Source organism: Panicum virgatum, chromosome 4N (genome assembly GCF_016808335.1).
Source record: "Panicum virgatum strain AP13 chromosome 4N, P.virgatum_v5, whole genome shotgun sequence".
NCBI classification, from domain to species: domain Eukaryota; kingdom Viridiplantae; phylum Streptophyta; class Magnoliopsida; order Poales; family Poaceae; genus Panicum; species Panicum virgatum.
The window spans coordinates 6,290,987-6,303,009 of record NC_053148.1 but is presented as its reverse complement, the minus strand read 5'-3'; the positions used below and the strand labels follow the sequence as shown (position 1 = coordinate 6,303,009).

The window sequence follows — 12,023 nt, the reverse complement described above, 5'->3', positions numbered from 1 at the left end:
TTTTATTTACCTTGTTATGAACATGGATCAAGATCCTGAAATTCACCTCTCTGGGGGGCATGACATGAACGTAGTAGGTTTTTGTTTTGATGAATTCGGCCCCCTTTTTTTGGAAAGAAATATGAAATCGTATGAAAACGAACACAATTTTTGGATAGTTAAAAAAGTGAATGCACGGATGGGTGAAGGTTCAAACAACACTTGAAATGTTCAGCATTTATGTTTCATACCGATCTGACTCACTTGTACACGTTCGCATCTGCGCGCAGGCGATCGTCACAGGCGCCGCGCTGATCGCTCTCATGGTGTTTTACCTCTCCACGCGGGAAGTGACCCATGCCGTGAACAAAACCGAGGCAGGCACGTCGCCGGCGGCATGGAGCCCCTCCTGGAGGCCAACCGCGCTGCCGTCGCCATCGCCGGCGCCGCGCAGGAGGATCCCGCCGCGGGCAACGGATCAGCACCAGCGTCCATCTCCCAAGTACTTCTACACTTCCATTTCCGTCGCGATCAATCTGTTTAGATTGCGCGAGTAATTTCGTAAAGAAAATAAAGGCATCGTGTGCTTGCTTTGCTGGCCAGGTGATGAGGACCAAGATGTTCATGGCCATGGCCATGCAGCCGCAGCTGGCGCAGGTGGCGTACGCCGGCGCCGACGGCGGCGCTTTCGTCTACTACCGCGACGAGGGCGGCAGGGTGAGGGCGCTGTTCACGGACTCGCACAACAGGTGGAAGTGGAACACCCAGCCTGTGGATCTGGCGACCGGCGGTCTGGTCGGGACGCCCGCCGCCGCCGCCGCCACGGGGGGGCTCTACCTGCCCAAGGCGGCCTGGTCCCTCCTCGCCAGCAAGAACGCCTCGCGCGCGTCGCTCGGCGCCGGGTGGGCGCGCCCGGGCGTCAGGATGCTCTTCTTCTCCGCCCCGGCCGGCGACGCCGGCGTGGTCTCGGCCGCGGTCGCCGTCGACGACCTCCTCGGCGCCGCCGCCTCCCGCGTCGCCCACCTGGACGAGTACCTGGACGTGTACTACGCTGTCAGCGACACGCGCGGCGCGCCGGCGACTGCCGCCTACAAGCCACTTCTGCTCGGCCACCGGCCCGGCCGATCCGGCGACGGCGACGAAGAGAGGATGCGCGCGTTCTCCAAGGCGCGGTGCGCCGCCGCCGCCATCGACGCGCCCAGGCTCGGCCAGCTTCTCGCCGCCGGCCACGGGATATACCGCAAGTACAGAGTCGCGTGCACGAACTTTGACGTCTCCGGAGTACAACTGGTACGTGCACACGCATTACTCTACACGTACGCGTGCTCTTTTTTTTGGCAATATGAGGACGTGGCAAGTATCATGTACGGATCCTCGAGCAAATCACCAGATACTAGTAATATTTTCCTTAATTGCATTGATCGGGTATTTTTTTTCCTTTCCTAAATGTGCTGATACGATACGCATGCATTACATGTTCATGTCACATTTTCCATTTTTTTTCCCTTTCACAAAAAAAGGAAGCTGCCTGATCGACATGCATGCAAGCTTTTCTTCCTGACGCGCGCGCCGTGCACCTGCAGGCGTTCCGGCTGGTGCTCCGGTCGCGGCCCGAGGGCGACATGATCCGGGCGCTGAGCATCCCCGTGGTCATCTTCACGGGAGCCGCGCTGGCGGTGGCCGCGGCGTCGTGCGTGCTGGCGGTGCGCGCGCTGCGGCGGACGGCGGCGCGGGAGGCGGCGCTGAACGCCGACCTGGTCCGGCAGAAGGAGGCGCTGCGGCAGGCGGAGCGCAAGAGCATGAACAAGAGCAACGCCTTCGCCAGCGCCAGCCACGACATCCGCTCCGCGCTCTCCGCCATCGCCGGCCTCGTGGAGATGTCACGGCCGGAGGCGCAGGCGCTCCCCGGCATCATGGACAACCTCAACCAGATGGCTATCTGCACCAACAAGCTCTTTGGTTAGTCTTCTGCAGCCAATTTATGGATTATTTGGTGTATGAGTGATAAACTTTATGATCTTAGCGATTTTATTTCAGTACATTATTTCTAGGATTTTTTTTGAAAAAGGTTTCCCCACTTTATTCCATTGGAACAAAGCACATTATTTCTAGGATTATGTACAGTGTGATTTGATATACTGAATTCGATTTTTATTTGAACCTAGGTAGATATTGTTCATGGATGTGGTGTGATATATTTTTTTTAGATATACTGAACTCGATTCTGGACACGAGCAAGGTGGAGTCAGGGAAGATGCAGCTGCAGGAAGCCGAGTTCAGCATGGCCGACGTCCTGCAGGAGTCCGTGGACATGGCCAACGTGACGGGCATCCGGCAGGGGCTCGAGGTGGTCTGGGACCCCTGCGACCTCTCGGTCCTGCGTTGCGCCGCCGTGACCGGCGACTGCAAGCGCCTCAAGCAGATCCTCGACAACCTGCTCGGCAACGCCCTCAAGTTCACCGACGAAGGGCACGTCGTCCTCCGGGCCTGGGCCAACCGGCCGATCGCCGGGAGCAGCGTCAGCGCTCCCTCGAGGTTTAAGTGGCCAATGTGCAGCGGCTCCTTCGGATGCTTGTTCAGAGCAAGGGAGGACCCTGATGAGCAGGATCATGTGCAGAATGACCCCAACCTGGTTGAGTTTTACTTTGAAGTGGCTGACACTGGCATAGGGATCCCCAAGGAGAAGAGGCTGTCTGTGTTCGAGAACTATGTTCAGGTGAACGACGGCCATGGCGGCACCGGCTTGGGGCTCGGAATCGTACAATCCTTTGTAAGTTCCCTCTTTGTTCATTTTCTTTGTATAATTTTTTTTTATCTGATGGACTGATGCGTGCTGATCACAGGTTCGTCTAATGGGAGGAGAGATCAGCATCAAGGACAAGGAGCCCGGTGAGAGAGGAACATGCTTCGCGTTCAACGTGCTTCTGAAGATGAGCGAGAGGCAGGAACCCCAAGACATAGAGGAAGGAACATCCGCACCGTCAGACCCACTGAACCACTCCAACTTCAGAGCGTCAGTGTTTCGGGAGGACCGCAGCTTCAAGGGCGTCCACTGCGTTCTCTACGTTCGCGGCGGTGAGACCATGAGGATCCTGCAGACATGGATGGAGAGCATTGGGGTGAAAGTTTGGCCTGTCCTGCACGCCGAGTTCATCGCCTCGACGTTGTTGGAGGTGCTGCACAATGGCGGGACCCCTGCTGCAAGGTCGGCGGCGGCGTCGCCTACCGCCGATGAGGGGGCCGGCGACCGGTGCTTCAGCTCCAAGGAGATGGTCAGCCAGGTCCTGCCGGCGCTGAGGAACAGCACCGGCCCCAGGAGAGACAGCCTTGGGGGCCATCATCCTTCTGCCATGCTTGTTGTCATCGACGTGTCCCGTGGTAAATCGACGGAGATTTTCCTGGAGATGGAGAAACTTGTCAGGATCAACCACCAGGCTCCATGCAAAACTGTTTTGCTGGACGATATCAGGACCCCATCTGATGATCTGAGGAGGTTCAAGGAGCTGTGCTGCGATCTCGTCCTGCGAAAGCCGGTGCACGGGTCTCGCCTGTTCACGCTTCTCATGACCCTGAGAGAGCTCCAAGTTTCAGATGCACAAGTGCAGTCTTCTCAAGTTAGTCCTGAGATTGCTGGGACCAGTCACCAGCAGCAAGATCTACCAGAGGTGGTTGTTCACTGTGCGCAGGAAGCTGCGGCATCAGCTGGGAGTGAGACTGCATCCTTGGCTCAGGAACAGAAACCTGAAAATGATAAGCCAATGGCTGGGATGCAAGTCTTGCTGGCTGAAGACACTTTGGTGCTGCAAACAATCCAAAAGAAAATGCTGAGCCAACTGGGGGCAACTGTCAGAGTAGCTCAGGATGGATCCGTGGCTGTGAATTTGTTCAAAGAAGCTCTTGAGCAAGCCAGTGTCCCAGAAGAGGGTGCAGTGCCCTTGCTATACCATGTCATCTTCATGGATTGTCAGGTCTGTTCAACCAAAACTTGTGACTACGCCTCTGCACACAGAAATCTCCAACTGATGACTGTCTGACATAGCTAATATTTCTTTTTCTTTTTAAATTTAGATGCCTAATGTTGATGGCTATGAGGCGACAAAACTCATCCGCGAGGAAGAACACCGCTATGGGATTCACACTCCAATCATCGCTCTGACTGCTCATAACATGGAGGAGGATCTGCAGAAGGCTATCGATGCCGGGATGGATCTGCACCTGACGAAGCCGATAGAACGGAAGAGGATAGTGGAAGCTGTTTGCCGTGTCTGCAAACGTGAGAACTGATGGAATATGCATTTCTGTATCGCGTGAAGGGCTCAGCAAATTGGTGGTTTTGGTGGCGATGATCACATTGAAGCATCCATCTGGTCATTGCTCATAGTCTTAGTGACTTAGCTAGGGTTCATCAGCAACATGTATCTTTTGGCAGCTAAACAATGGTGTCGTAGCAACTTTGTTTTCGAACTTAGGTGTATCTCTTTTGAACAACTACCGCAACAAACTTAGGTCCATCTGGATTTTACTTCTAATCTATTTATTTCATTTTGACATGATATATTCAGTTTAGAGTGTTTCAGTTTTACAAACTTGTGCATGCCATGAACATCAGGTTATGAACTTGTGATGCCATCTGCACAATGTCGTGCGGAAATGAATTTCATAGAATTTGTGATGATGAAACAAACGAGATTCAAGCAGTATATTTGCTCCTTTTTTTTCTTTTACCTAAACATACTTCCATTTCCCATTCGAAAAGGAGAGTGCAGATTACAAGCCATTATCCTCACCTACTTGTATCCCTAGTATATCATCTAGTGTGCACAGTACTAGACATAGTAACACATCAGGCAGCATAACTGGCTAATGCTCCTAAATAGTAACGTACTGTACAACCTCCTTCCATCCACAGAGGACCAATCCGCAAGAGGGGTATTAAGAGCTCTCATATGCAGGCACCAAGTGGAAAGAAGTCCCACCCCAGGTCGTTATCTGTGAATGAGAGATCATCCTTCTCCTGCATTAGAATTAAAACAAGGCTTCCGTGAATCAGCTTCGAAGGATTGTACATGTTCAGTTCGCCCTTACAATTTTTCTAACAAGAGTATAACGTTCCAAATGTTTATAGTGGGTCAAATAGGCGTGCTTCCAATGCCTGAAGTTAAGGATTTGTAATTTGCAAAATTAAGAGTAATGACTACAGAAAAACACTGAACCTACTACTCGTACAGAAACATGATATATAATATATTCAAGCAGAAAAACTGTGGAATTTCCTAAAAACAGGAAGAAAGAACTACAACAGCTAAGGTCCTTACCGCTTTGATCATGGAACTGAGAAGACCATCAAAATTGCAGCTACTAGAGCTAAAACCACCATGCAGCTTTGGAATACCCAGATCATAAATATTCTGCTGCTTCAGTTTATCCTCTGATGTCATTGAGTTAATCTTCATCTGTGGCATAAGGGATGATGTATTTGCATTTGTCTGCTCAGACATACAGGCACCAAAATCATGACTGAAACTCCCAATGCTCATTTCTTGGTTATGCAGATGATCTTGTTTCATTCCATCCATTTCATGTCTAGAGTTCCCTGCACCTCCGAACTGCAGGTAGTTTGAATGTCTCCCAGTATCAGGAGGGAGCAGCACTGTGCCACAAGAACTAGCACCACTCTTGTTCTTGGTAGCTGTAAGGCTACCAATAGGACATACAGGCATGGTTACAGAAAATTTTGTTCCACTGGTGCCATCAAATGGATCATGCAACTGTAACTTGTCAGTGGAAAATGCATCATTTATTGGAAGGGCACCCTGCTGGGATACACTTGAATCCTGCAAATTAGATGAAACTCCAACGGTCCTTTCAACCAGTTCTGAATTCATAGATGGCATTGGCATCGATGGCTGGATGCTAAGTTTGGCTTGAGTGCACTCCAAAAGTTCTTGTGGTGGCAATGGACTGCTTGTAACTCTCTGGAGTGCACCAGACAAACTGTTAGCCAGTGCGCTCCCAGAAAAGACAGTAGACAAATCATTATTTTCTTGATGGATCCACTTCTGTTGGAGTTGGGGCAGCCCAAGTGATGTGGTCGAGCCTTGTGGCAAATTTGCTGGTTGGTTTTCTTGTAAGCCGACATACTGGAATTTGTTCCCATCACTATTACAGTGACCTATTATGGCATTGTTGGTAGCAGTTTGAACTGTCATGGTAGGAGCAAGCTCTTGAACCCCAAATGTTGCTGCACTAGTTCCAGTTAGCAAGCCATGTGGGTTGAAAGATGATAGAGCAGCAGAAGGCACAAACGGCTGATAACCCTGAATCCCTTCAAATGCTCCCATGTGAAGAAAGGACGGGTCTCTACCTCCAAAAGCAGCAACAATGCTAGCTTGCTGCGATGCCACAGCACTTAACCGTTTGAGGTAGAGCCTGTATTTCTGCATATCATATCACACGAACTGATTAGTAAAGCATTTAATCAGTGAACTCATGGTTTATTTATGATCGAGATGTACAATTACAGGTGAACTGCTTTCTGGGTTACTCCAAATTTTCACTAAATGGTTAAACTTGTACTTTGTAGTATGTAGACAACCAATTTGAAATTTGTATTAGTTCTTTTTCAAAAAAAATTGTAATAGTATGTATACAGCTTTAATCTACTCATCATCATGGCTGAAAGCAAAAAAAATGAGCTTTAATCTACTCATTAGCATGCATGGAATATCTCTATATTTAGGGATTGCAGAGGAATTAAATAACACTAATGTCCATCAATTAATGTGGATTGTTCCAAACCTACTGAACACATACCCTAACACATAAATGTTAATGTTATGATGAACGGCAGGAACATGAAATAATATCTTTCATGGCATTGTAGCACCAGCAGGAACACAAGCTATGGTCAGTAATACTTAGTTTTATTGACAGTAAGCACAAAAAAACTAGTTATATCTGTAGTAAGCGCAAAAAATCTTATGATTCAATCCATGATGATGATGGATTGATGGACCCACCTTCCATCAAGGTTTTGGTCCATACGCATCTTCCCTCAAAAAAACAGAGGCAGTAAAGCAGTAAAAACAATGAATGCTAGGAGTACATGCCATACCTGTAGATGACTCGCAACGTTTTCTCTGGTGAGCTTCTCCACATTCATAAGCTCAAGAATTCTTTTCGGTACAGCTTCTGCATCGACAGCAAAATAAAGGACACAACATAAATGAGTTGCTGCAATACGTAAGGACAATAAAATAAAGCAAAGGGAGGTTGGGCGTTCTTACTATCAATTCCAAGCTGGTTGACAGCCGCAACAAATTTCCGATGCAGTTCAACTGACCAAACAACTCTTGGCTTCTTAGCTGCAGAGGGTTCATCACCTTCTTGAAAATCATTGTCATCTCCGTCATCTTCCTCGTCACTATGCATTTCCTTCCTCTTCTTGCTGACCCTCCCACTTTGGTCAGAAGCCCCGCCAACAATCTGATTGTGCACATGGCATGAATCTGCACTTGGTTGCTTATTTAAATCTTTGTAGATATCAAGATTAATGCGTTCACGCTTGCTGAACTTCCTCCTGACAACATGCTGCCATATGTTCCTAAGCTCTTCAATACGAACAGGTTTTAGGAGATAGTCACAGGCTCCGTGAGTTATCCCCTTCATCACGGATTTCGTCTCTCCATTCACTGATAACACTGCACAGGAATGCACTTGGTTTAACATTCACATAGAGAACATGTGGGAAGTGGGAATACTATTACTCAACAAGCACCTCTTACTATCAAGAATTCTTCGCTAGAATAGGAAGGTTCGAAACTTACTGATGACCGGGAGGTCCATCTCAAGTCCTACAAGCTCAAGGAGCTTAAATCCATCCATGTCCGGCATGTGTACGTCACTGATAACCAGATCAAACATGTCCCTGTTCTCCCGTAGCAGCTTCAGCGCCATAATGGCCTGGTTGGTTGTTGTGACTGTTGGTAACGAAGCAACATGTACTCTTATCAGATCACAATGGTCTAATCATCAAGATAATTTGGTTGCATCAGCTCAGTATGGCTGCGACAAATGTGTCAGGTCATTGACGGTAGAAATTTACTCTGCATATGGTAACTATTGCGGCTACAGAACATTTAAGTGCTCTAGTTAGTACATGGTAAATTGCAAGCAGCAGCAAAAACAGTGTCTTGAATGTGCAGGATTGTACCATTTTCATTTTTTTATATCTCCAAACTGAGCACAATTAGCTGTAGGTAATAATAATATAACAGTAAGCAATGTGGTCAAGCAAGTGCTCACCGTGATACCGGCAGCGCCGGAGGAGGATCTCGAGCACCTTGAGGCACACGGGGTCGTCGTCGACCGCGAGCACCCGCATGCCGGCTGGGAACTGGTCCCTCTCCCTCCCCATCATCACCAACTTCCTCTCCTCCTCCATCCCCGCAGCGCCCAGAAGCATCCGGATTCGAGCCAACTCAAAGCAGGGGAACCCCAAGAACAGAGCTTCCGGCCCCAAAGCGTCCCAATCGACTCGGCTGTTCGAAGCGAGAACCCCGACGCCTGGCTGGCTGGGCGAAATTGAAGCGAATCCCGCGGGGCTAATGCCAGCCAAGAACAAGCGGGGCGAGCTCCCCCCGACCCCCACACACCAGCAGCACCGGATTCTGAGGCGCGGCAAGGAAGAGAGAGAGCGCCCCCCGGTGAGGTGGGAGCTTGAGGCGCAACGCGAGGAGGGGAGGCTGATGCAGAGAAGAAAGAAAAGCGAGAGACGAAAAGGCAGCGACAGCGAGTGCCAAAACTACACCTGAAACTGGCAAAAGAAAAGGAAAGCGCAGGCTGATCTGTCGACCGGGGAGCGGAGGGAGAGAGTTCAGGAACGAGCCCACCGCGCCTCCATGATTGCCGCCGGGAGCGCGGGCGCGAGGTGGGAAAGCAAAAGGCGAGGAGGAGAAGCCCAGCCAAAAGGCGGCGGCGGCGACGACAAAAGCTGTGGGGGAGAGGCGACAGCGACCGTCCAGGTGGCCAAGAACGCACGCACCGCGAGCCGCCCGCACGCAGCAGCGCCGCTGCACAGGAGGAGCATGCGAGGGGAAGCCCAGGCGCGGCGGCGGAGGTCGAGGACGGCTGGCTCGTCGCGGGGAGGCGGCCGCGGCCGGAGGAAGCAGGGCGGAGGAGTGGTGGTGGTCGGGCGGATGGCGACGGCGAGTAATGTCTCGGCCGCGGGGGATTTATAGAGGTCAGAGTGGCGTAGCCGCGATGGCTGCTGGCCTGCTGCTGCCTGCTGCTTTTTTTTTTTTGATAACTGCCTGCTGCTTGGTGGCGATGGGATGGTGTAACGACTAATGAGCCAAGGAGGGGAGGGTGCCAGGAGGTGGGCTGCGTGGGGCCCGCGCTCCACAAGCTTCCAACGGCAGTTGGAGCGGGGCTTTGGCTGTTCCTGTTCCGCTTTTATCACGAGGGAGGAGAGATGAAGCCAGTTGTTTTGTTCTGAACTTCTGTTGCATTAATGCCAAGAAAACATGTCCAAGGAATTCCTTTTTTTCATTTGTCTGGAGGAAGAAAAAAAAACAGGCCATTGTTTCTGGAGCTGCCACAGTCCAACTCTAGTTTCTTCAAAAAAAAACATAAGAAATCGGCTCCAATCTTTCCAAGTTCCAACACACATGAAAAATTGCAGCACAAGACTTACGTTGCATCATCAACCGTGTGCGCCCGTGATCGAACTTGGGTGTACCGCGTCAATAACCATCGTCCCAAAAAAAAAGCCTGATCGCCGATCTGATCAGGCACGATAAAGTGTAGTTACGCTTACGCCCTCGATATTTCGACCGGGCCATGATGTAACTCCCAGTGGTGCAGGTGCAGACGTGCAGTGAGAGATTGAATGTTCCTGCGGACGTGACCGGCCCTGGCGCGAACGAGCGTGTGCACGGCTGGGCAGGTCGTGGGCAGATCTTGGCACAGCCTTACGCCGATGGCTGTGTTTAGTTACAAAAATTCTCAATTCAAACTTTACTATTCACCTATCACATCAAATTTTTTGCCTCATATATGGAGCATTAAATGTAGGTAAATAAAAAAACTAATTGCATAGTTTTGATGTATACGACGAGACGAATCTTTTGAGCCTAGTTAGGTCATGATAGGACAACAATTACCACAAACAAACAAAAAGTGCTACAGTGTCCGATGTGACTCTTTTTACCACCATTTTATGAATCTAAACACAGCCGATATGCCAAATAAACATCCACCACCCATCAAGAGAACCTACACAACTGGGAGGGGGGATCAGTTCTGATCCTGATCGACGACACGGTGCCATTGCGCCGCAGCAGCTGGTACTACGCCGCGTCCGCGTGTACCGACTACCGAGAGTTTTTTTTTTTTTTGACTTGCGAGCTGTTGGCGATCCAGTACGTGGCCGCGCACGGCACGGCATGGCACGGGCACGGCATTTGATTTGAATTGGTGTAGCATTATATTGGGCGCTGCACCGTGCACGTATATATGTCCTGATGATGATACTTGATACGTGCATACCAAAAGCGCGTGGGCGATGCATTGGCACTGCTAGCTACCAACCAGCTACTTGTATTGTGTAGTCTTGGATATAAGTTTGGACGTGTGGTGAGTGGTTGGGACGACACAAGAGAGAGTTTCACTTCACCTTTAAACGTCTGAATGAATTTCGGACTTGCTAAGCTCGTCAAGAAGATCGACTGGTATCTCAAGCACTAGACCGTACTACTGTACCTTTCATCGTGGCCATTATTTTCACCCTGCGAGGTTGTCGAATGCGCCGTTCATTTGATAGCCAACGATCAAAAAGTGTGGTTTTGTAAATCATTATTTGTGTAAAAAAGGTAGAGCTCTATGCAAATGAAAATGCAGTTCGTTCTCTCTTTTTTTACTTTTAGGCACGTACTCCAGTAGTTTATTTATTTACACCGTGCGTTCAGACCGCAACAACTGATCTGGGTGTAGTAACCTTCTGAGTCAATACTAGCTAATGAAGATCGGGCTCTGACAATAATGGATCTCATCTTCTGGTGGCATTAGCTAGTACGAGTTGTATCTATAGTTCTTTTTTAAAAAAAAAGCTTGCGGGAGCACCGCACTGTCATTTAAGAAGGAGAGAAGCAGAGTTTCGAGTTCTTACAGCCTTACTATTACATAAAACAAGCTTAACTCAAACACAATAAAAAGTAAATTAAACATTAAACAATGATAGCTTAGGTCTTCCGCATGCCGAAGTCCTGCAATGCATCTCAGCTTTAATCTCCTGAAAAACGTCCAACGGTGATAAAATCTTATTATCAAACACACGCATGTTCCTCGCCTTCCAAATATTCCAAGCACAATAGATCATCAAAGCTGCCTTAAGTTGACGTTCTTTTTTAGGTATATGCGCAAGTCCTTTCTCCCACCAATCCATCACTTGTAGTCCTTGCACCGGCACTTGTATTTATAGTTTTGTTAACCACTGTTGCTTTGCACAAACTAGTCTTTTTTTTTGACAAAATTGATTCTGTTTTAGTATTACATCAGTCAGTACAGTGCACTTTTCATTCGCTACTCAAATATTTTTCTGTATATTCATTAAACAGGATTTTTTACGTTATTACTACGCCAAAACAAACAAACAAAGGTCATATGCTATATAACCCCGATACTTCAACATGACCCCATATCACGTATCCGATACATATCCGCGTATCCGTATCCGATACTCCGATACACCTTTCTGCCTTTAACTTTTGCAGAAATTTGACGTATCCACGTATCCGTATCCGCACTGCATAGGTCATATGCATGCCATCCCGTCCAAGAAGTGGCTAGTTGTTTCCTCGCACGTACAAAAAAAAAGGATAGGCCCGTGTTTAGATGCAAAAATCAAAATTCCAAATTGTTTTTTCGGCACCTGCATGGAGATTTAAATCTAGACGAAATAAAAAACGCATTGCGACTGCTGCCTGTAAATCGCGAGATGAATCTAATGAACCTAATTAGGCTGAAATCAGACGCTAAATTGCTAC

At 48.8% G+C, this 12,023-nt stretch overlaps 2 protein-coding genes across 2 annotated transcripts; one reads left to right on the top strand and one right to left on the bottom strand.

Moving 5' to 3' along the window:
• The first annotated feature begins 376 nt into the window (after nt 1-376).
• LOC120669051 (probable histidine kinase 2) lies at nt 377-4,442 on the top strand. The gene is made up of 7 exons (XM_039948876.1): nt 377-481; nt 583-881; nt 1,038-1,269; nt 1,563-1,938; nt 2,187-2,749; nt 2,823-3,947; nt 4,048-4,442. The coding sequence occupies exons 1-7, from the start codon at nt 377-379 to the stop codon at nt 4,261-4,263; spliced, it is 2,916 nt and encodes a 971-aa protein (XP_039804810.1). The 3' UTR covers nt 4,264-4,442.
• A 212-nt stretch (nt 4,443-4,654) lies between these two features.
• LOC120670072 (two-component response regulator ORR22-like) lies at nt 4,655-9,244 on the bottom strand. The gene is made up of 6 exons (XM_039950062.1): nt 8,284-9,244; nt 7,806-7,958; nt 7,266-7,679; nt 7,094-7,170; nt 5,295-6,416; nt 4,655-4,993 (listed from the first exon to the last, which is right to left on the bottom strand). Exons 1-6 carry the CDS (start codon nt 8,441-8,443, stop codon nt 4,922-4,924), a joined length of 1,998 nt encoding a protein of 665 aa, XP_039805996.1. The 5' UTR covers nt 8,444-9,244; the 3' UTR covers nt 4,655-4,921.
• Nucleotides 9,245-12,023: the final 2,779 nt, after the last annotated feature.